General features: G+C 47.4%; 2 protein-coding genes and 1 long non-coding RNA gene across 6 annotated transcripts in view; 2 read left to right on the forward strand and 1 right to left on the reverse strand.

The window, feature by feature from the left end:
• Positions 1 to 14733, reverse strand: part of PRMT2 (protein arginine methyltransferase 2) — a 31136-nt gene extending 16403 nt beyond the window's left edge. For 2 of the 4 annotated variants that reach the window (XM_074374472.1, XM_010966476.3), the window contains exons 1-5: positions 14576 to 14733; positions 12934 to 13030; positions 4789 to 4896; positions 3974 to 4156; positions 240 to 401 (exon numbers count right to left, since the gene is read on the reverse strand). In XM_074374472.1, the coding sequence (XP_074230573.1) occupies positions 240 to 401; positions 3974 to 4156; positions 4789 to 4896; positions 12934 to 12972 (492 nt within the window). In that variant the 5' untranslated portion in view covers positions 12973 to 13030; positions 14576 to 14733. Of the gene's footprint in view, positions 1 to 170; positions 402 to 3973; positions 4157 to 4788; positions 4897 to 12933; positions 13034 to 14575 lie in introns of all 4 variants that reach the window. The other 2 variants (XM_074374407.1, XM_074374442.1) reach the window with 2 other exon arrangements.
• LOC105077984 (large ribosomal subunit protein eL39-like) lies at positions 13071 to 14566 on the forward strand. Its single transcript, XM_074374875.1, has one exon. It carries the CDS (start codon positions 13228 to 13230, stop codon positions 13381 to 13383), a length of 156 nt encoding a protein of 51 aa, XP_074230976.1. The 5' UTR covers positions 13071 to 13227; the 3' UTR covers positions 13384 to 14566.
• A 1228-nt stretch (positions 14734 to 15961) lies between the features above and the next one.
• Positions 15962 to 21520, forward strand: LOC141579391 (uncharacterized). Its single transcript, XR_012510623.1, has 3 exons — positions 15962 to 18493; positions 19522 to 19615; positions 19763 to 21520. It is a non-coding gene; the product is annotated as an uncharacterized LOC141579391 (long non-coding RNA).
• Positions 21521 to 24680: the final 3160 nt, after the last annotated feature.

Here is a 24680-nt window from a genome sequence, read left to right on the forward strand (position 1 = left end):
ACACGTTTCCTCGAGTCCCTGAAACAAACGTTTCACAGACACATCCCTCCAGACGTGCCTCACTCAGATTTTCTGTCCTATCCTGTTCCACTCTGCACTATTTGCAGCTCATTAAACCCACAGCCCAGGCCCTGGAGGGCTCAGCCCACAAGACACGCCACCTGGCTCACCTGCAAGGCCTGGTACACGGTGGAACCCTCGCCAGGATCCGGCTCAGAGGGCAGCTGCCGCCTACTCACCGCTTTGGGCCGAGCATAATGTGCACAGAAGAGGCTGATGATCCCGGTTCCACAGCCAACATCCAGAATCACTTTATCTCTCAGGGCCTCTCTGTTCTGCAGGATGACACTGTGGTATTTAGTCGTTCGCGGCTGGTCTGCCAACATCTCCAAGTGAAGTTTCTGGGGAAGATGCACATGAAGAACCATCGCCTGTAGTCAGAGCGGCGGCAAGCTCTGGCTTAAGACGGAGGCTAGAGCCTGACTCAACCCCTAACCCCAACACCACACACGTAAAAATGAGGGCAACAAAGAGGTTTAAAAAATCCAAAGACCAAAATATGCCAACAGATACAAGTAAGAGTGGACAGTGAATGAATGAGATGGGAGTTTCCAGAATCCTACCAGTAGTTCTCCCTGTACCCACGCCCCAAGAGCCAGGCAGGCAGAGAAGCAGGTGTGGACCGCGGAGGCAGTGTGGCTGTCGCCCTGCTGGCCACCGCTCCCACCTGAGACAGGAGGCACTGCCACTTTCCCAACCAGACACAGCCTGGCCAAGATCCCCCAGGGGAGAACAGGATGAGCCCGGGAGGGGCGCCCAGGGCCCTACGAGGGTCCTCCTCACGCAGCGCCCAGGAGTCCTCTCACATAAACTGCCCTTCACTGGCTTGGGGAGCAGAAACTGCAGCTCTGGAGGGAGGTGATAACCCACTGACCCTTGGGGGTGAGCTAAGGGACCCCAGCCACGTCCAGGGGAAACCCCAAAATCTGAGGGCACACCCCGTGGGAATCGGGCCAGTCCCCAGATGCTTCGCAAAGCCACAGCAGGTGGTCAGAGCCCCGGCTGCCGACAGCGGTGCACCCACCGCTCCGTCCCCATGCCCCACTCCACGGGTCTCAAGCTGCATTAGCACAAACAGAAGGTCTGCACGGCCCTCACAAGCCCACATGGCTCCTCAAAAGATGGACAGAGCGGGGCTGTGAGGGTAGACAGAGTAAGACCCAGCCATCCCACCAGCAGCATCCACCGTGACGGGAAGTCAGAGCCAGAACACAGAGGCGCCGGCAGAGGGGAGGCTGGCAGGGCGGTGTACACGGCAGACAGGATGCAGGCAGAGCACGAGTGTTCCCAGGAAGAGCGTCAGGTCCTAATAACACGCAGTCACTTCAGCAAAAGGACATGGTCATTCCAAACAGTTCTGCATCTAATAACAGGGCTTCCAAATACATAAAGAAAAGCTACCAGGAATGCAACAAGAAATGGACAAGTTCACAACTACCGTCAGAGACGTAGCACCCGTCTCTCAGTCGTCGGTGGAAGGAGATCAGTAGAGACACAGACGTGAACAACACCGTCAACCAGCTTAACCCCACTGAGCTGGAAGAACACTTCACCCTGCCACTCACGATAATACACAAGAGTACCCAGGAACAGATTTAACTAGAAGTACACAAACCCTGTTTGAGCAAAACCTTGAAACTCTGAGAGACATAACGTAAGGCTTAAGAAATGAGGAGAGTCGGTGTGTTGTCACTTCTCCCTAAATTAACGCTCTTTCTCTGCAACACGGTAAAAGGCAAACCAACTTGGCGGGGGGGGGGGGGGGAAGCACTGAAAAAGACAATAAAATTACTTAAAAAAAAATAAACAGACAAGGCTAGCCAGGAAACTGCTGAAAAATAGGAGAACTGCCAGAGGCCTCAGTCTTCCAGCTGTTGAAAAGCTGCAGTGATGAGAGGTATCTGGAACGCGCCGCAGAAGAAACAAACGACCAGCGGAACAACAGAGACCCCAGAACAGACCGCAGAGACTTAACATACGACAGGTGTGCACTTTGTGCCACACAGAAAAGGAAGACGATCCAATCACTGCAACAGCTGGACACGTGTGGGGAAATTAAGTCAGAAGTTTTCCTTATTCTTTACAGCAAGTAAATTCCAGATTGATTCAAACATTTCACTGCTAAAAATGGGATCATAAAAGTTCTAAAAGAATGCATGGAAATTTATAATCTTGGAGTGAAAAAGGCCTTGAAAGTAGGATGCAAAACCCAAAAGCTATTTTAAAAAACAAAGGATAGATTAGACCACATAAAGAAAAAAGGTTCCACAGGGGAAAAAGAGTGGCAAACTCTTTAGGAGTGACACAGACCACAAATACAAGCGAAATTGCCTATTTAACACATAAACTGACAGAAACCAAATTATATGAAAGCTCACCAAGAAAGCAAGATGCAAAAGACCCATCAAATTCGACAAACCATCAACCTCTCGTTACAAAATGGAAATCAAAATCGTGACACCTTTTCACCTTTAAGACTGGAAATCTTTTCTCACTGTGATGGCTTGTGGTCATGAAATATGCAGTCTCACGCCATTGGTAGGTGTAGAATCAGTGGATCTTTCTGGAGGGCGATTCGGCAAGACCCACCCAAGTAAAAACACATAACACACCCCTTGAATTTACCCAGGAAACTCTAGCAAAGGCTTAGCGGGATCTGTGCAGGAGGGCATCCCTCACAGCCTCGCTGGTCATGATAAAAAGCCATTAAATAAGCAAATACGGGCCTTTTGAAATCAACACAATACTCTGCAGCTGTTGTAAGGAAGAGCCCACAGTAATTACAGCTTCATGGGAAGAGCAAGGTGAAAAGCGTGTGCAGAAACATCTTTCCCTATGAATTTAAGAGAACAAAACAGATACAGCGCAGACTTGGTAGAACACCTGCTGAAAGGAGTCTCTAAGAGCAGAGCGAGGAGACAGACCCTGGGTTCCCATTACGTCTTTCTTAACAGATGGAAACTGTTAACCGTGTACACAGTCAGTGCTTTCTCATTTACTTTAATGTTTTTAATTGTGAAATATGACATGTCCACAAAATGTACATTAAACAGTGCCTGCGGAGCTTATCCAACATAGCTACATCGCAAACTCTCTAGCAGCCAATCCCAGAACCCTGCCGGCACCCGGTCCTTCCCACCTGGACCCGCTGAACACGGACCCTCTCTTTCCAGGCACCACCACCCACATCCTCAAGGGAGCCATGTCCCTGACTAGAGTTTCACATAAATGTTCGTAACAATACCTTTTAATGCTGCTGTCTCACTGACATGATTGAATCAAATGTAAGATACCCTCTGATGTCTTGCTTCTTTCGCTCAACACTCTAGCTGCAACATGCGTCGTGCAAGCATCTGCTTTATCTGCTTTAAAGTATAAACAGGGGCTGCGCAGACCGCGGGGCTGGGGGTCTTTACCCAGACAGAAACACAAACCAATGAGCTACTTGTCATACACACTACTGTTGACTCGTGCAACTTTTTTGTAATTTGTTTTTTAAGTAAAATTTATTACTTTTAAAAAAAATATTGAGAAAAGTTCATAATCCCAGCACTAATATAGTATCTCTAAACAGGGGTCAGCACGTTACAGCCCGTGGGCCAGTCCAGCCCACCATCTGCTCTGTATGGCTTGCAAGCTAAGAACAGCGTTTACATATTTTTGATGGTTTTTAAAAATCAAAAGAAGAATGTGACACTTGAAAATCCTATGAAATGCAGATTTCAGTGTCTACAGGTGAGGTTTGTAGGAGCACAGCCCTGCTCACTTGATTTTTACAGCTGCTTCGGCACTTGGACAGCAGGGAGGGGCCTGCTCCGAGCGGTGAGCAGCCCAGAAATTATTTTTTACAGTGAGAACCTACAACTGGGGAGAAGCAGCTGCCGCGGCCAGCTGGACAGGGTAGGGGCAGTACCAGGGTCCCGTAGCTGCCGAAGTATTCCTCGTCCTGCCAGGAGTCCTCGGGGCCCCAGTCCTCCAGACACTTCCCCAGGTGGTTCGCTGGGATGTACCCGCAGCAGCCGGCCCGCTCGCCCCACCACCAGTCTGCAGTGGTCTGTCTCAGGATGAGGATCTTCTCTCCTCTCAAAAAGCTGAGCTACAAAACACATACGGAAGTGAAAATTAAAGGATGACCTGTAGTTGGCATCTCAGTTACAGTTCAGGGAGAAATCCCCCATCACTGGGGCCCAAATCACTGTGATTCCAAAAAGGAGTCAATGGGTAATGACACCAACTGAGTTTACAAACATGATTCTAGGATGTAGAGATTTTTGTGGAACATCTACATGAAACAAAAGCGTAGCTTAATTCATTTTTTAAAAAGATTTAACATTTTCAAACAGCTTAAATTTCTCAGAACAGAATTTCTAACAGCCCCTCCACCGTAACCAGGTGGTAACTGGGGTTCACACTAAGACATTTCTGTTACAAAGCAGAGAAAGCTACATTCAAGCAGATACTTTTATTTCACACCCAATTTCTCATTGACTAGAACAGCTTCTAAATAAGGGTTTCCGAGCAGAAACTCCCTCCTCCCCTTCCTCACCCCGGGTCTTCCACATCAGGCCTGGATCCGAATATGCTAGGCTGGGAGAGTCACTCACAGGTTCCGGGTGGCTCTAAGTACCTGAACACTTCTTTCTTTAAATCTGGTACAACTTCTGCAAAACTTACGTCTAATTCTGTCACTGAACATGCTGAGCCCTAAGGCATGGCCCACACGGCTACCTGCGTCTCGTCGGTGGCAGAATAGTCCGCGATGGCCACGAACTCCTCCAGGCACTCGGTCCCCTGGGGGTGCTCCTCCTCGCCCGGCTCCACAGGGTCCTCCCCCTCCTGCTCAGATTGAGGGGGACAGGAGATGACTGTGGGCTCCCACACGCCGTCTCCCTCTCCCTCCCCACTCCGCTGTCTCTGTCTCTGTCTGTCTGTCTCTCTCTCTCTCCTCGGGTCTCCACCAGTCTCTGTCTCTGTCTCTCTCTCTCCCCCAGTCTCTCTCAGTCTCTCTGTTTTCTGGCTCTAGGTCATCGGTACGGTTTCACATCAAGTCCACGTGACCACGTCTGTATTGCACAAACATTTCAGGTCATCTTCACCAGCAGAGTCAAGGGATCACACCCTCCCTCCATCTTGACTCTCCGTCTCTAGCGCAAGATGGTTTGAGAACGTCAGGAAAATAAACCAGGAAGAGGCACTCTTGAGCGTCTACTCAGTAACAGACGCGGTCACAGCAGCGCTTCCTCAGACTGATGACCAGCCCAGGAGGCAGGGGCCTCGTCAGACCCAGGGTAGAGCTAGGTGGCGTGCCAAGGCCTACAGAGTGCTGCCGGGGTGGCCCGTGGATAGCCCCGCCGCTGACATGGGCCGCCCAGGGCCCAGAAGAGGCGCCTCACACCCTGGGGCCACGGCCCAACCGCTTCACGTCAGAACGGGCCTGCGGGAAGTCACCTTGGAGCCGAACCCAGAGCCCCACCCCCAAACACACATGTAAACAGATCTTCCTAAACACAGACATCACTCATGTTCACTTTAGAAAATGTGCGAAAGCACAAGAGCACACAGGAAAATTAAAACCATCTGTAGTCTCACTCATTGGTCAGATAAACGCTGGTGATATGATAACACGACAGTATTTCAGGCTTTCTTCAGTACACACGACACCCCTTACACAGGGTTTGCTGGGGTCACACAATTCTGCCTAATGACACGTCTTCCACTTTTCTGAACATTTTTCCTCATTCTGAAAGATACTTCTAAACACATCTTAAGTATCTGATAGTATTTCATCCTATAAATTACTGTAACTTACTTAACAAACCTCCCAGTTTTGGATACTTAAGACTATTTTCAGGTTTTACTATTATAAATTGTGTTGAGATAAACTCACTTTAATATTAATCAGTCAGTCCCTGATAACTTTCTTGGGATAAAATCCTGAGTGTGAAACTAACGGATCGAGGTCTTTTGTGGGTTTTGAGTCCCCCACCAGCTGCTTCCTGGAGGGTGGACAGTCACCCCTACATGTGAGCGGGATGGACAGCAGGAGCGGAAGCCCTGACGTTCCTGCACCCTCGTCAGCAATAGACATCACCATGGCAACCCTGCCAACAGATGAGGAGAAATCATCTCTCTGGTTATTAAGGAGGTCAAACACATCTTTAAGTACCTGCTGTCATCTTCTTCACTTTAACAGCTGCTTGTTTGTATCCTCTGACTCCTTTCAAATCAGCCTCGACCCTGTCCCTGCTCCCCAACATCGTCACCCGCTCACCCCTACCCCTGACCCTCTATGGGATAGTCTGACGGGGCTGAAACAGGAGCATGGCTCTCTTTCACACCTTTGTCAGATTCTTCCCATAAAGGGTGCAGCACTTCACGCCTCACCTGCAGTGCACGGAGTAACTGTCTTTAATGCTTGCCAGAGTGACAGGTGCAAAGTCCACAGAAAAGGTAAATATGTGGGTAACACTATTACTTACATTTTATAAAAAAGACTTCTTATAGTATAGAGAAACAATAATAATCAATTGTGGGGTTTATAACATATATGGAAGTGAAATATGTTACAACAATAGGACAAAAATGGGACTGGTAATTTCTGGTCAAGATGGCAGAGTGGCAGGACCACAAGCTTGCCTCTCCTCGCCATTACAACGAAACCACAACTGAATGCTAAACAACCATTGAAAAAAGACTAGAACCTAGCAAAAAAGATCTTCTGCGAATGGAAACATAGAGAGGGAACCACAGCAGGACAGTAGGAGGGCTGTGCTCACGATATAATTGGGCCCCATACCCCAGAGTGGGCGATCCACAAGCGGAAGAACAGTTTAGTCGCAGAGGCCCTCCCACAGGAGTGAGAGTTCTGACCCCAAGTCAGGCTCCCCAGCCCGGGTTCCAGCATTGGGAAGAGAAGGAGACCCCAGGACATCTGGTTTTGAAGGCCAGTGGGGCTTGGCTCTGGGAGCCTCATGGGACTAGGGGGAAACAGAGACTCCATTCGCTTGGGAAACATACACGGAAACTCACGTGCATCAGGTCCAAGGGCACAGGCAGTGATTTCACAGGAACCTGAGCCAGACCTGCCTGCTGGATTTGGAGGGTCTCCTGGGGACGTGGGGGACGGCTGCGGCTCACTCAGGGGACATAAAAGCTGGTGGCGGACATTCCAGGAGTGTTCATCTACATGAGCTTTCCTGGAGGCTGAGGATCTTGACTGGATCATCAGCACCAAGACCAAGCCCCACTCAACAGCCTGTAGAGAAGCCTCAGGCCAAACAATATAGAGTGGGAACACAGCCCCACCCATCAGCAGACTTCCTGAGCCACAGAGGCCTCTAGACACAGCCCTACCCACTAGAGGTCCAGGACCAAGCTTCACCCAGCAGTGGGCAGGCGCTGGCTCCTCCTGTCAGAAAACCTGCATAAGCCTCTAGTCCAGCCTCATCCACCAGGGGCAGATACTAGAAATAAGAAAATAATAATCCCAAAGCCTGTGGAAGGAAATCCACAAACACACAGAAAGACAGACAATATGAGGTGGCAGAGGAGTATCTCCCAGGCCAAGGCACAAGCTAAAATCCCAGAAGAAGAAATAAGTGATGAGGAGATAGGTAATTCATCCGAGAAAGAGTTTAAAGTAATGATGGCCAAGATGTTCAGAGAACTCAAGAGGAGTATAGACGCACAGAGTGAAGTTTTTAGCAGAGTTGGAAAATATAAAGAATACTCAAACAGAGCTGAAGAATAAAATCACTGAAAGGGACAACACACCAGAAGGAACCAAGAACAGACTAAATGAGGCAGAAGAACAGATCAGTGAGCTGGAAGACAGACTAGCAGAAATCACTGCTGCAGAACAGAAAAAAGAAAAAAAGAAAAAAAGGAATGAGGATAATTTAAGAGAACTCTAGAACAACATGAAGCGCACTAATATTCAGATCATAGGGGTCCCAGAAAGAGAAGAAAGGACCTGAGAAAATTTTTGGAGAGATAATAACCGAAAACTTCCCCAGCTTGGGAAAGGAAACAGTCACCCAAGTCCTGGAAGCGCAGAGATTTCCACACAGGATCAGCTCAAAGAGGAGCATACCAAGGCACACAGTCATCAAACTGACAGCAATTAAGAATAAGGAGAAAATATTTAAAATTAGCAAGAGAAAAGCAACAAATAACATACAAGGGAACTCCCACAAGGTTATCAGCTGAATTTTCAGCAGAAACTCTGCAGGCCAGAAGGGAGTGGCACGGTATATTTAAAGTGATGCAAGGGGGAAACCTACAGCCAAGAACACTCTGTCCAGCAAGGCTCTCCTTCAGACTTGAGGGAGAAATCAAAAGCTTCACAGATAAACAAAAGCTACAAGATTTCAGCACCACCAAGCCAGCTTTACAACAAATGTTGAAGGACCTTCTCTAAGTCATCAAACCACAAGAAAAGAGAACAGAAAGAAGAAAGAGAAAACAAAAAGAGAGATCAACATAAGATTGCTTTGGCTGTTGGGGGTCTTTTGTGGTTCCTTATAAATTCTGGAATTGTTTGTTCTAGTTCTGTGAGGAGTGTCGTTGAGTATTTTGGTGGGGGTTGCGTTGGGTCTGGATTGCTTTGGGCAGTGTGGCCATTTTGATAGTGTTGATTCTTCCAATCCAAGAGCACAAGAAAGCTTTCCATTTCTTTGTGTCATTTTGGTTTTTGGAGCATAGGTAACCTCCTTGGCTGGGTTTATTTCTAGGTATTCTGTTGTTTTTGATGTAACGGAAACGTCTCTGCCAGTTATAAAATTCTGGTTTTTGAAGTGAAAAAGAAAAAGTGAATGAATGAAGGGCCACAAATGGCAAAGTATCCTTCTTTCTTATGGGTGAATTGTATTCCATTACATACACATGTGCTGCATCTTCATTCTCTATTCAACTATTGATGTGCACTTAGGATGCTGCCATATCTTGGTAATTATAAATAATCTTGCTCTTAGTAGCAGGGTATATGTATCTTTCTGAATGAATTCTTATTTTGTGGTTGGCTTTATTCCTTTGATAACTATGTAAGCTTAAAAAGCTAAAGCTCTAAACGTTCTTAGACACAATGAACAGTACATATATGTAAATTTAAAAATATGTGCAGTAAAAATATGGGGCTGGCAAATGGAATTAATTTAGAGGATACTTACACTGTGAAGTTGTCAAAAAAAAAAAAACTGGAATAGGTTAAGGATGCGTATCACGATTTCCTGGGTAACCACTAGAATAATATAAAAAGGTACAGCTACAAAGCCAATAGAGGAGATAATATAGAATTATAGAAGATATTTTATAAATCTAAAAGAAGGCAAGAATGGAGAAAGGGACAAAGAAGAAATGTGACAAACAGAAACAAACAGCAGGATGTTAGACTCATTGTGTCAATGTTAATGGACTGAATACTCCAATTTAAGGGCAAAAATTACCTGACGGGAAAAAAAAGAAACAACCATGGGCTCTTTACAAGAGGAAGACTTTAGATATGAGGAGTTAGATAAGTTGAGAATATAGGTATATGTGTATGTGCACCATGAAACATTAACCACAAGAAAACTGGAACATGATAAGGAAATTACTATCCAACATATATAAACAGCCCATACAACTTAACATCAAACAAGCAAACAACCCAATTAAAAAATGGACAGAAGACCTGAATAGACATTTTTCCAAAAAGGAAATGCAGATGGCCAACAGGCACATGAAAAGATGCTCAACACTGCTAATTATCAGGGAAATACAGATCAAAACCACAATAAGATATCACCTCATACCTGTTAGAATGGCCATGATCAAAAAGAATACAAACAACAAATGCTGGCGAGGATGTGGAGGAAAGGGAACCACTATGCACTGTTGGTGGAAATGTAAATGGTGCAATCACTGTGGAAAACAGTATGGAAGTTTCTCAAAATACTAAAAATAGAACCACCATATGACCTAGCAATTCTACTCCTGGGTGTATATCTGAAAAAAACAAAAACACTAATTCAAAAAGATAGATGCACTCCAATGTTCATAGCAACAATATTTACAATTGCCAAAATATAGAAACAATCTAATTGTCCATCAACAGATGAATGGACACAGAAGATGTGGTACAAACACAATGGAATACTACCCAGCCATAAAAAAGAATGAAAATTTTGCCATTTGCAGCAACATGGGTGGACTTGGAGAGCATTATACTAAGTGAAATAAGTCAGAGAAAGACAAACACTGTATGATATCACTTACATGTGGAGTCTTAAAAAAATAATAATAATAATGAATATAACAGAAAACAAGCAGGCTCACAGATATAAAGGAACTAGTGGTTACCAGTGCAGGGACAGGGACAGTACAGGGGCTGAGGAGGGGGAGGCACAAAGTGCTGGGTGTAAGGCAGGCTACAGGCATGTATCGTACAACATGGGGATACAGTCAATGCAAATGGAGTAAAACGTTTAAAAACTGTACAAAAAGTAAAAATAAAAAATAAAAAAAGAAAGCTGGTACAGCCATATTAATATAGACAAAGCATGAAGTATTAATCAGTAAAAAGAGAGATTTCATAAAAATGAAAGGGTCAATTAATCTAGAAAACAGAAACTATTCTAATTATATGTACCAAATAATAGAGATTCAAAATATCATGAAGCAAAAAGTGATAAATCCAAAAGGAAATAAGCAAAAAAAATAGACAAATCCACAATCACCATAGAGATTTCTGAAGCTCAGACCTCTCAGTAATTGACAGACCAAATGGACAAAATATCAGACAGGATATAGAGATCCTAGCAGTACCAATAACCCATCTGACCATAATGACGTTGAACACTAAACCCAACAACTGCAGAAGACATAGTCTCCCAAGTGCACGTGGAACATCCACCAAACAGCCCGCCAACCAGGCCGAAAAGCAGGCCTGAATACATTTCCAAAGACTGAAATGGTATATTTTTTGACCAAACATGATCAAACCAAAATTAAGTAACAAAAATATAAAATGTCCCAAATGTTTGGAAATCAAGCAACACACTTCTGAATAGCCCAGAAAATTTCTAATTTCCATCGTGATATATTAGAAAGTACTTTACCTCAACACTAATAAAAATACAGTGAATTCAAATGTCTGAGGTGCAGCTAAATGGTGATTAGAAGGAAAGTTACAGCTTTAAAGACACACATTGGAAAAGAAAGGTTTAAAATCAGTGACCCAAGCTTCCATCTCAAGATGCTATGAAAAGAGAAAATTAAACCCAAATAGAATAGAATAAAGGAAATAAAAGCAGAAATCAATGAAACAGAAAACAGAGGAACAAAGAGAAAGTAAAACAAAGGTTTCTTTTAAAACACAAAATTGGTAACAACCCAAAAGATAAAACACAAATTGTGACCGTCAGGCATCTCTTCTGCAGCAGAGGGTGCCACTGCCAGGATGAACAACACTACCGTGACTTGTAAGTAATCAGGAAAACTAAAATGACAAGACACCATTTCTAACCCATCAGACCAACCGAAATCAAAAAGCCTGATGCTCTCAAGGGTTAGGAAGTACTCGGGGCTCCTGGGAAAGCCACCTGGGAGAACAAGTGATCATTACCGAGTAAAACTGAAAATACGTAATGCCTTCCAGCCCACAGTGGCATTACTGGCAGACACCCTGGAGCACACGTGCGCAAGGAGACACACAGCAGGACAGCACTGTCTGAAACAAAGGAAAACCAGAAACAATGGAAGTGTCCCACAAAAGGGAGAGAGATGAAATGTGGTACACATCCACTGCCTAGCAGTAAGACTGAACCGACCTACATACCTTCTGTGAATGGGATACATTCACATAAAGACTATGCTACAGGACCATCCTTCAGGACTGAGCCAGCTCTACACATACATTAAGGACAAATCCCTCAAAACTAACGTCGGTGGAAAAGGCCGGCTACAGAGGACACACACTCCGTGCCACCACTTAGGTAAATTCTAGGAAGCATATTGTCATTCTAGTGTCACAGTTCACCGCAGAGTTTGCCTGTGGAGACAGAGGAAGACTAGGAACGGGTGGGGAACAAACTTTACTCACGGTTCGGTTATTCATATACATACATATACACACACACAAGCAGACACTCTGAAGCAAATATGACAAAATGTTAACAAGTTTTCACTTCTGTGTAATACATACTTGATGTTTACAATATTATTCTGTAAATGTTCCTATATTTTTTACTTTCCCAAAATAAAAATGAACCATCCATAAAATCAAAACTTTTAATGATTAATTTTTAAAAAGATTAATAAAATGACCCAACTACAAACAAAATTTCTATATATAAAAACTCAAATGAATTTAGAATAATCATTAGAATGAAAAGAAAAAAATGTTAAAATTGATATCACAGACACAAAAATGTTTGATTTTTAAAAAAACATTATTTATTATTCACTTGCTTTTTAATTTTATATAATCAACACTCCTTGAAATTTAAGGTGACTTTTTTTTTACTGTTAACTTAAATGAAATTATATGTGTCCCTGGCAGAAAAGCAGTATGAATACATAAATATTTTCTAATGTGTCCAAGCTGTCCATAACATATTATGTCTGGGACATTTTTAAACAACTAAAAAAATATGCTTTCTTCACCAGCTCAAGTACCAAACATGGAACTCCAGAATCCTGGGAGGTGTTTACAACGCCCAAATCACAGTGTCACTTGTGACCTTACAAACAGTGCATTTCCTCTAGTTAAGCATTCCCTCATTGGTGGCCACCTTCCAAGGTCCAAGTAAAGCACCATCACCCTGGGCTAAGTTCAGCTCTCTGAAATGGTCGGGTCTTTAAATACAAGTCCTTACACAGCAGAACCAAAATTACCTGCAGCTCACTTCCGGGGCAGTCACCTGGTGTTGCCATCCTTCCCCTGGGATCTGCGCATAGCTGCTGCTTTAACCTTCCATTTCCCTCTCCATTTCTGCTTTTAAAAGAGGGAAAATGAGAAAATGCTTGTTACATTGCATGATAACTAAGTTCACATAACTTCTAAGGTCCATGGGAAAGGTCCTCTGCCAAATGGAAGTAAAACATGTAAAGAACGAACAGAAATGAAATTTATAAACGCAGTTCTTTACACAACCAACCGAAGACGTGCGGCTGAATTTGCTCCTGGCCATGTCTCCTCTTAAGACTTTCAGGACCAGGAGATTCCTGGTCAAGAAACAAAAGCAGAATCGTCCCACTCCCCAATGGGTCCAAATGAAAACCAGAAGTAAAATCAGGTACAACTCCAAGAGAAGACACTGGAGAAGAACCAAGTGGGGTCTATAATGAGCCTCACACATGAGGTGGCACCCAAGTTTATGCTGTGTCAAGGTCACGTGCATCTTCCCAAATCACTCTGTCTGAATGGCTGGGTGTGTTTAACTGGGAAAATGATTTTTCTCTGTGTCAGTGTTTCTGCACTAGTGCTTTGGCTCAGTAATAAATGTTTGAGACTTTTTGTTGGGGGAAAAAAAAAACAGTTGAAAGCATTTAAAACTGATGAACTCCAAACAGTATATATTTTCGTAACTAGTCTGCAAAGTGTTAATCATACTCACTGGCAAAGCCTGTCACTTTCTGTTAGATCACTGGGTTGATTTTTTAAAATCAATTTAATAAATTGATGCCAATTCTTTCCTTGGAACCATAACAGCTTTAACTCCAATTAAAATTTCCTACCTGGGGCTTTATGGTGTTTCCACTAACAGGAACCAAGGTCTGCCTCTTTCAGAGGCTTTTCTTCTCATTCTCATTCTCATTTTTCCAGTGACAGTGTAATTCCTACTATGCTCTAAGATGAATGTGTTTTCTCAGTTACACAGTAGTTATTTAAATACGTGCTTCACTTATCAATGAAGACCTAGTACTTGTTTTGTGACGTTTAATTGCAAATACTAATACATATACATTGCATTTTCACTGGAAAATACTGCATTGAAGCAAAGATGGGACTCGACCAGTGGGTGAGCCAGGGACAGAGCGGTGGGGCCCGGACGGGGCGGAGCTCGGCTGACGGGTGGGAATGGGACAGGGAGCGGGAAGAGGACCCAGGATTTAGAAGGGCCGGTGGCTAGCCGGGCGGGTTCGGGGAGAAACGAAGGAAGGGAGGATGAAGGGCGATGCGGCGCGTGATGCCCGAGTAGAAGGGGCAAGGAGGAAACGGAGTGTGATACACGCTCGGGGCGGAGGCCAGAGGGCCCGACGCCAAGGACGCGCGGAGACGGGAAATGGGCGGGGCTCAGGAGGGGCGGGGCCTGTGGGCGTGGCGGGGGCGGTGGGAGCCGCGCCGCGGGCGTGGCTGGGGAAGGGCGCGGCCCTGGTCGGGGCGGGGCGCCGAGCTCCCGGACCGCACAGAGGCCGGAAGGCGCCGGTAGGGTTCGGAAGGGGCGGCGGCCTGGGTCCGCCTACTGATGCACACGCCGGGCGAACACCTCTCACTTGGCACGTCTAGATGTCCGAGCTGCCCACGGAAACCTACCTCAGTCACGTTTCTCCGCTGGGTTCTCGTCCACACCGCTGGTGCGAAGGGGGAGACAGCACCCACCAAGAGCCCGAGCCACCGCCCTCGGCCCGCGCACGCGCGCTGTGCGCCCCTTGTCCGCGTTAAAGACCCCGCCTTGGAACCAGCTCCGCGCATGCGCCGCTATACACGCCCCAAAGTCTGGAGAGGGAAGCCCCCGCCCTCGGCTGCGCAGGCGTGCTCTGCTCGGTCCGTCTGCGAGGTGGTCCTGATGTGGTCCGAGCGCACCGCGGGCAGGCACACCTCGTGGGAGCCGGCAGCGGCGGCGGCGAGCTCCTAGGTTCCGGCTCCGCCCTGGTGGAGGGACGGGGTCGACGGGAGGGGCGAAGCCCGGGAGCCGTCCTGCTCTGGGGACCACAAACCCACCCTGGGGACGGAATGGCTGTTCTCCCGAGCAGGACCCAATTTCTCGTGATTTTCTTGTAGTAATTTAATTAACCTTCCCATCCACACTGTGTAGTCCCTATGTCATTCTTTCCACTTGACAAGTGGAAGCAGAGGGATGGAGTTTTTATTTTACAGAGGAAGTCTGGGATTTAAAGGAAAGTGGAATAGTGTTAGTGCTCCCTGCTGTGCGTGGTCTCCGAAGGTTGTAGGGAGCTGGAGTGGGAAGGGTAGGAGGGAGTCAAACCTTGGGGAAAGGAGGGTGGTGGGCGCCAGGGGCTGGAGGAGAGGACGTGAGGGCGACATACCCACTTTGACCACTTCTGTTTAACGTTGTATGAGAAATCCTGGCCAGCACAAGGAGGCAAGTGTAAAATAAAATTCGTGTTTTATGACAAGACAAGAAAAATTTAAACCTGAAAGTTTTCTCTGCCCTTTGACCTCCTCTCTCCCCACTGTGCACTATGTTTCTGCGTTATTGGTTGACCAGCCTTCCCTTCAGCAGGAACACCTGCTCAACAATAAAGAGCAACGTTCTCCCAGCACCAAGGAGACAAATCCTGAAGAGAGAACATTTTTGATCTCATAAGGGGTCACGATGACCCAGCACTTTGTACTTACAGATCCGTATTATACAAACGACCTGCATCATTTAATGCACAGCCGTTTGTCTGAAAAAAATCCTGTACAACTGTGCTCTGACCTCTAACGGGTGTAACAGTTCTCGGAGCTTTCTGAGAGGCTGTCCCCGGGATATAATCCTCAGTTTGGCTTGAATAAAATTTTTCACTTCTTTCTTAGATCGACTAACTTCTTCATGGACACAACTGAAGCAATGAATAAATACAAAGAAGAACTATTAGAAAGGGAGAAATTAAATTCTATGTATTCCCAGATGATTAGCACGTTTGCATGAAAGCGCTTAAAGAGACTCCAAAACAATCAGTAGGACCCAGTGAGTGAGCATTAGCAACCTTGTGGGACACAAGGTCAACTTGGAGAAATGTGTTCTGTTTATTAGGAGCAAAATGAACTGTTTAGAAAAACCATTTATAATAGCATGGTCGTGGCCGCACCTAACAATATGCCTTTTGAATATAATGTAGGTGCCTGACATTAAGCTTTCCTGCTGAGGCATCTGCTTCAAAGACATCCATCTCAAGCAAGCACACCACCAGCCACAGGACGAGGTGAAGGGTCAGGCCACCCCACCCACTGGTTGACCTAGATATCTGACCCTTTGACGGCTTGCTTTTCCCTTCCTGCTCCTTAATTTCCACTCTTATGTCTTAAATTCACCAATAAAGAGTGAGCCCGAGAACCCCTAGGCCTCACCCTCAGTCCCAATAAAGGCAGAACCTCAGAGGACGAACCCTCCCTCTCCACCAACACCCCCACCAACTGTGGCCCGACCGTGTGGCCCTGGGCCTGTGTGGGCTCTGTGTACCTTCCAGGACATGTGAGTAATAAAACCTGCCTTTCCAAGCCCCCTGATGGTTGTTCCTGAGGTGCGTCTTGCAGTCACAATGAGACCCACCAGAGCTGGTCCAGCCACAACGTTGGCACCGGCAGGGAAGTGTCTGTGCGGGCTGCCACAAATAGTGCCGGCCCAGATGAGGGCGCCAGGAACTTCTAGCTGATAGCATCACTATCTACAGACTGAGTCTGATCCAAAACAAGCATCAACATAAAATGCTAAAGAATAAATTCATGAAAAATGTGTATAAGACTTTTATACTGAAACTAATTTTTAAATGCTGAGAGAAATTTTGCGATCTAAACAAGTGGAGAGAGATCCCATGTTTACATATCAGAAACTCAATATATTTAAGAAGTCAACTCTTCACAAATTGATGGATACAGTCAATAAAATCCCAATCATAATCCCAATATGCTTTTCTTCTAGGAATTGACAAACTCCAAAATTTACAGGGCAATGCTAAGGCCCTAGACTAGCAGAGCAGCCTTAAAAGAGAAGAGCAATGTTGTAAGATGTGTACTCTCTGACTTCAAGAATCATTATAAAGATACAGCAACTGAGACAATGTGTAATTGTCAAAATGATATGCAGAGGGATCAACGGAGCAGAGATCCCAGGAGTAGATCCACAATTTTACAGGCATTGATCTCCAACAAAGCTGCCCAAGCAATCCAACAGTTTGAAGACAGTTTTCTCAAAGGGTGGGCTGCAAGAGCAGGATGTTTGTTTAGAAACAGTGAACCCATGTGCTTGCCTCACACAACACAAAAGCTTATTTGGAGTAGATCATAAATCTAAATGTAAAACTTTAATGCTAGAAGCAGCAAAAACTCCTTCGATGTAAAAAGCACTAACAACAAAATTAGAAATTGGTAAACTAGACCAGTGGTCAGCAAACATTTGCTGTAACGGGCCAGACAGTAACTGTTTTAAGCTTTGAAAGGCAGTCTCAGTCAGAATCACTCAGCCTTGCTGTTGTGACATGAAAACAGCTGTAGAAAACATGTAAATAGGTGGGTGCAGCTGTGTTTCAATAAAAGTTTTACTTACAAACCCAGACGAAGGGCTTACTCTGTCCATAGATGGCTGGCAGCTGTATTGGACCATCAGAATTGAAGGCTCTGCTCATCAAAAGACACAATTAAGAACAGGCAAAACTTAGCCTGAGAGAAAGTAGTTGCAAAACATTTATCTATCGGAAGATTTGTGTACAAAATATATGACTTCTTAAACCCCAAAACTCAATAGACAAGTAAATAAATAGAAATTCCTTAACAGACACTTCATGAAAGAAGATAATCAGTACATGAAAAAATTCCTCAGTACCATTAATTTTTGGGGAAACGAAAATCAAAACTCCAGTGAGGTATCTTTACAACGTCTTTAAAAAGATGTGTGCTCTCTACCATTGGTAAATAATTTGTGACTAGAGGGTGAACTGTGGTGGCTTTTTTAAACGGCTGTAAATTCTTGGGCACCCTTCCCATCAGGCTCCCTCTCCCTGAATCCAGGTGGGCTGAGTCAGTGCAGCAGGAGGCCAGCAGTGACCTCTGAGGCCAGCTCACAGAAGACCTGTAGCCTCCTCTGGTTCTGCTGGAATGTTTGCTCTTGGGCCCCGCCTTATCGGGGCCCAGTCACTGTGAAAGCACAAGCCACTTGGGGACACCATTCACTGTGCTCCAGGCATCAGTCCCAGCTGAGCCCAGCCTTCAAGTCACCTCTCACCAAGTGCCAGACGTGCGATGGAGAGGGGTGCCAGGTGGTTCCACTCCCATCATTTGGGCCACCTGACTACTCCAGTCTCCCCAGCCGGGCCCCCGACATCATGGAGCTGAACCCAGCTGTCCCACTGTGCCCTGACCACTGGTCTGCAAGAGTAAGGAAGTGGTTGAGATTTTACGCTGGTGGCTGGTGGATGGTGGCAGCAATGGTGCCCGGGACAGAGTTCGGCGCTTTGAAGCAGGTGCTGCCAAAACAGGTGCCTAAAACCTGCCGCATCTGCTTGGGACCAGGTAGGAGCCAAGAGGACTTGGGGGGACTCGGGTGTGGGGACAAGGGCAAGGACAGCAAGGCCATGTCGCTGGAAGCAGAGGAAGGAGGCCTGGCGCTCGATGGGGAGCCGGCGCGGGGCGGCCTGTGTGGACGGGCTGATTACGGGGACCCGGGTGGTGTCACGAGAGTCAGCAGGTGTCTTGTTGCCGCACGTCGTGAGGGATGGTCAGAGAGGGAGGGGCTACAGAAGCAATTATCCAATTTTCAAGCAGAACTTAAAAGAACTATAAAGGAGCCAAGATTGGCTGGGCTCAAAAGTGAAACTATTTCTCCTGCCGAGTCTCTCCCAGCAGAAGAGCCTTCGAGGAAGAGCGAGCTCAGGGCAGAGACTGCATGCATAGCATGCTGGGCTGTGGTCCCAGAGAAGAAGTAAGACGAGATGGGACTGAAAAGCCCTCCAAGACTCTGAAAGGCTCTAACTGGTGCCTTGCTCAAATGGGCAGAGGCCTCCCATGTGCCTTATATGTGATGCTCTCGTGTCAACTGGCCTTCCAGAGCCCAGGCCATTGGTCTTGGGAGTCTCCTGGGGGCCACGTAGAAAAGGGCCTGTTTCAAAGGGATTCGGGTGTAGGCTTTGTCAAATGGAGTGAACACTAGTGAAGTTCATAGAAAAGACACAGTTATTAGGAGAATTGTACTGGCAGAGTTGACACCAGCATGGCCCAGAAGAACCAGTGACATGACACAATGGAAAGAGGACCCCGAGATCTGACAGGCAGGCAGTAGGCGACACACACAGGCTACTTTTTACAGAAAAGGAAGACTGAGTCATAGCGTGGAATGAAGATTATGGGGGCAAAGTCCACGGAGAATCCTTCCCAGGCACTGCCAGGCCCTCGTGAGGGACAGTGGCGTGTGCTGGGTGGGACACGCTACTCTGAGCCTCCCACTTCCCCTCCAGAGGAGAATGTCTCATTGTGGCCCTCCTGTCCCCATCCCCACTCTGGATGTGTGGTGGGCGGACAGACTCAGGTAACTTGCCTCCTAGGTCACAGTCTTCCTGCTGAGAAGGAAACACACTCCAGAAGCTGTCCCTGAAGAATCCTGTGAGCCCACGGAGGCTCACCTGCACACAACCTGATGTAGGTGACAAGGTCCTGGGATTCCAGCCACCACCCGGGGATGAGGCTGGGTGGGTCTAGGAGAGTCTCCTGTGCTGGTACTTGCAGTTTGGCCAGAGGGCTGGCCTCAGCAATGCCGCTTTTCCCACACGCTCTTCCCCACTGTAGCCTTGCCAGCCCCCCACCAGGAGGGGACATCTGATCTCGCCCCTTGGTTCTGGGCTGGCCTTGCACCTGGAGTGGAAAATGGCACGAGGGATCCGGCATGACCTCTGAGACAAGCTCAGAAGAGACCAGGCTATGTCCACGGGTCCTGTTGGGACGCTCCCTCCTTCCGGCCCGAGAAGCTGACCGTCCAGAGACGGCCCTGTGCGTGGGTGATACACGCACAAGAACTTTGCCCGCTTATTCAGCTTTACTATGGGGGCTCCGTTAAGTTTAAATTTCCAAAAACTTATCCTTCCCATGATTTTATCTAAGTATTCTCTACATTTTTATTTATGGTAGCACTCAGTTGTACAATTAGATAATGAATATGCCTGTGTACATATTTCAGTTGTACTAAAGTTTTAAATATAGGGCCAATTCTCCCCCGTGTCTTTAACTTTTTGTTTTCAAAAAGCAAAAAATATAATTGTCCTCCAGTAGGAAAACTGCTAGGCATTAGCCTGCTAGACTTACCTGCTCTTGTCTTTAACAGTCTCTATTTTGTTTGGAAAACTGTTTGTTTAAATCTCTAAATAAGATCACTCACTCCCACCTCCTGGATCATTCTTGCTGGAGATGGTTCAATTCCACAGTTATTTATAAAACAAGGTACAGGAATCCTCATTACTGAATAATTTTAACAATCTACTGAGTAGGTTTGTGTTGTTGACCACTTGGCTTCATATGGTTGAATCCTGTGTGCTGTGCTGGGCGCTCCGTGGAACAAGGACACACAGATGTGTGGTGCTTACAAGGTAGTTACACAAAAAAACGTTCTTGAGTGAAAAACCAAATAGATTAATCGAGTGATTTTTTTAAACTTTAAACCTGATATGTTTTTATGGCCAATTTCTAAGAGTCCTTAGAAGTTATAAAAAGTATAATCAGATAAGTATTTGTGCAGAGTTCTGCCAAAGGGAAGCACCGCAGAGCTTGCTCTGGGTGCCTGTCCAGCTTCAGCCTGACATGTCCCCTCGCGTCCCTGGACACACGCAGAAAGCGAGGCTGAAGCAGCAGCTTCGTGTGGGGCAAGCTGCTGTGCTCCAACCTCCAGCTCCTTCTCAAAATTTGGAGGAAAAAAAAAAAAAAAAAGCTCAAAAACAAAAACAGAAACAAAAGCCCTCTTGTCTCGAGCTGGGCCCTGAGGTCGCCATGGATCCAAAGCAAACCCAGCGCCGCCGCGGCTGCCAGCTCTGCTCACGCTGGCTTCCCCCCTGGATGGAGCTCTGACTTTGGAATGACTGGGTGGAAAACAAATGGATTCATGGAATTTGATGTGGGATAAAAATAATAGAACGTGATACCCTTGAACATGGATGTTCCAGCATGACTGGCCAAACTGGGGCCTCCTGGATTCGAAGTTTTCTAAATTAGCCAGTGAGCTCAGTCTGCACTTTGGGGCCCTGAAAATCTGGCTCAGAAAGCAGCCCCTGCCCTCCCTTCTCTGCCGTTCTTTGCTGGGTTTTGCCTGCCTTCTGCACCAGGGATTCACCCGACAGTTGCAGTTCTTTCCATAGACAGGAAAGGTGACTTTTTGGATGATAATGACCGTTAATCCGGTGCAGTAGGCCCATTACACTATAGATGTGTGTGTGCACACAGATTTCACTTTCTCCTCCAACAACCTTCAGGGGACATGGTTTCCCTCTTTCACAGAGGCTGAGGAAGTTTAAGTCGTTTGCCAAAGTTCTCTCCACAGAAACGGGATTTGAACCCAGCTCCAGACTTCAGACCCAGCCTGGCCCATGGCCTGTGGCTGGTCGTGAGCAGCTCCCTCTAGACTAGGAAAGGCAATTAATTCTCATCTCCTTGGCACTTGCGTTCACTACAACAGAAGCCTTTTGTCCCTCTCCCACGTCCCCTCAGAACACAGGCACCCTTTCTCCCCAGGGACATGGGTCACTGTGACCCACCTCGTGAGCAGCTTGGTGGTGGATGGCACTGTCTTTTGTGCAAGAGAACAATATTGCTGCCCAAGGCCGTCCCTCCTGGAAGACTCAGGCTGGACTGACTCTTCTCCCCCAGAGCAGGCTCAGCAGGGCTTGGGTCTGGTTACTGAGCTGCTCAGTATGGTCCCACTGAGAATCTGATTGCTGTGACCCCTGTGGAAGTCTTTCCCTTTGGAGACTAAGATTTCCAAACCATCACAAAGTTGCCAGCACAGGAAACAGAAACTCTGCAGGGAGATTATAAAGTGTGCTGGCGAGAGGCACACTGGCACTTCCAGATTCCCAGCCCCAGGCGTTCTGGCTGTGGGGGGCACAGCACCACGTAATGGTCCCTAATTCAAAGCATCCTGCATGACAGAACCCCGTCATTTCAGGGTGCTGCCTCCCCTCTGGTGCCATAGCCAACCCTTCAAGAAGCTACTCCAACTTTCCCAGGGGTCAGCCACTTCTGAGTGACAGGATCTGTGACAAGACTGGTCGAGCTCCTGGACCAGACGCCACTGTCACGATGGGTGAGGCTCCGTCAGGTCACGTGCACTGGTGCTGGCAGAAGCAGTGCAAGCAGGGAAGTCAAATCCATACCAAGAATACGTATCTCTTCTGGTGAGGACAGATGTCTGCCTTTCTATGATGGAAGAGGTTCAGTGTAACCAAGCTGCCGCCACGCGTCTGGCTGGTCACCACAGGACTCAGCACCGGTCTGGGCTGCAGGCAGGTGAGGCACTGGGTAGTGACAGCAGCTGGGTCAGCTTTGGTGAGGGCGTGCATGTTGCTGAGCCCCACACGGCCACTCTGTTCACGGACACATCGAGTGAGCCCTGGAGCTGGCTGACACCTACAGGCCCATCATTTTCCACCTGATTACTAAGGGCCTATTCTGCGCTGCACACGTGGAACAGAAACTTATTCATGACTCTGCTCTTTCAGAGAAGTCCGTCCACAGGCCTCTTCCAGAGCCTTCCTCATCGCCAGTTTTCCAATCCTGCTCCTTCCAAGTTGTTGGCCAACCAAATCATTACAGCCCCCATGAGTAAACACAGGTCCTCAATCTGGCCTCTTCTCACTCCAGACGCAGGGAACAGCCAAGTGAGCTGCTGGAAGTGCTGCCCGTGGGAAGGTTTCCATCACCACGCCCTTCAGGGCAAACCCTTGAGTAGGGCTGTGCTGCTGCTTCTGCTCCCTTCAGGGTGGTCCCAGCACGTCACGCAGACCCACCCATAAAGCAGCCTCACGTTTGTTCTTCTGCAGCCAACTGGTTATAAGAAACAGCCCAGGAGGCAACAGACAAGGATCGGGAGGGGAGGCAATGCAACAAGGGCCGGTGTCCAAGGAGTCTGAGCACCTGCTCATGTCTCCCGTGCTCTCCATGTGATGGTACACTGCTGGGACACGCACCCAACTCCATGGCCAGGTGGGTGGGACAGCACTTGAGCTGCAGAGTCTCCTGATGCCCTAGGTTAAGTGTTGAGTCTCCATTAAGGCCCAGCAGCAAGCCAGAAGCTGTTCTCCAAATGAGAATCATTAGCACCAGAGAGCACACAGACTTTCCGAAATCCTGTGCCAGAATCCCCCACGGGAGCTCACCAGAGGGTCCATGCTGCAGCCCCCATGCCACAGACACTCTGAACACCATCGGATCTGCCAGATCCTGAAAACCAACAGTAAAGCAGCTCATACTGCAGCCAAACATGCTCTGGTCTCCACTTGAAACTGCCGGCGTCATGGGGTGACAGTACATGCAAACGTGGTATATGTAGCACGTCAAACTCCCAAACCCCACTGAAAGCTGGGCTTCTCCTCCTGGCGAGCAGTGCAGCATGCAGCGACTTGTCTTTCACTTAAAGGAGATATTTCAGTGTGTTCAGAGCCACTGAGTCCCCAGAAACTTCACTGAGGCGGTGGGCCGCACATTTCATGGGGTTTATCTCCTGCTCTCTAGTTTTTGTCTGTCTTACTAAGGCACCTGAAGTACCTGCCCCTTCCTTCTGACCGGACCTAGTCAGAACACTCTCATCAAAGGAGTGGACCACACCATCCAGATCCTGCAGACAATATCTGGGGCAGGTGTCCCTGGGGTGACACTGAGGGCGTACCTTTGGCCCTGCCAGGTAAAAGCAAGTTGCTCCTGGTGGTCCTTGAAAATTGGTTTCAAGAAAAAGGCATTAGTCAGTCAATGGCTGCACACAATGTCCCGGGGGCGTGTCACCATTCTCTGGTGGAGACACCAAAGTGTCCACAGCCATTCTCCAAGATCCAGCAGCTACTGCACCAGACAAATGGCAAGTTAAATGGGTTCGTGTTAAGTTCTGTCTGCTACATCAACCTTTGATGGTGGGACTAATCTCCTGGGGACAGCACTGCTTCTGGTTTACTAGAAGGGGTTGAGGGGGTCCCAGGAGCATAGCCTGGAAATAGCACTGGACTGGGAGCCGCGGGCTTGAGCTGACCAGCCTGGTCCCCAGCCTGTCCCCACACCCCATAAGGTGGGCCCTACTGCCTCAGCTGCCCTGTAGTCAGAATGGGCTTGCCCTGAGAAGCACAGAACCCACCTCCCTCTGAGGAAGGATCAGCTGGGCTCAGGGGGGCGTCGCACACGTGCCAGGCACCAGCACTGCGGCAGTGCCACCTCTGCAGGCCTTAGCCTGGACTCTGGACTTGGCCCTCAGTGTTCACAAAGAAAGCTTCAGCCTTCTCCCACAGGGGTAAAAACATAGTTTGGAATCCACTCATCCAACTACTGCATGCCTGAGTGTGGGGCTTGCCCTCTGGGCACAAACATCAGCGTCGGGGACAGCTGAGTGCAGGCTGTGCTCCAACCCCATTCCAGGGCTCACAGGGTGGGAAAGGGCTGCCCATCAAGGTGAGAGGGGTTTTCAAGGGCTGGGGGCCCCCAGGGTGGCATCCTGAGATACAGGCTGTAAGCTGACGCT

This window comes from Camelus bactrianus, chromosome 1 (assembly GCF_048773025.1).
Source record: "Camelus bactrianus isolate YW-2024 breed Bactrian camel chromosome 1, ASM4877302v1, whole genome shotgun sequence".
In the NCBI taxonomy this organism is placed as follows: Eukaryota; Metazoa; Chordata; class Mammalia; order Artiodactyla; family Camelidae; genus Camelus; species Camelus bactrianus.

Coding starts and splice junctions, on each gene's coding strand:
- LOC105077984 (XM_074374875.1), top strand. CDS start 13,228: ATGTCTCCTCTTAAGACTTTCAGGACCAGGAGATTCCTGGTCAAGAAA.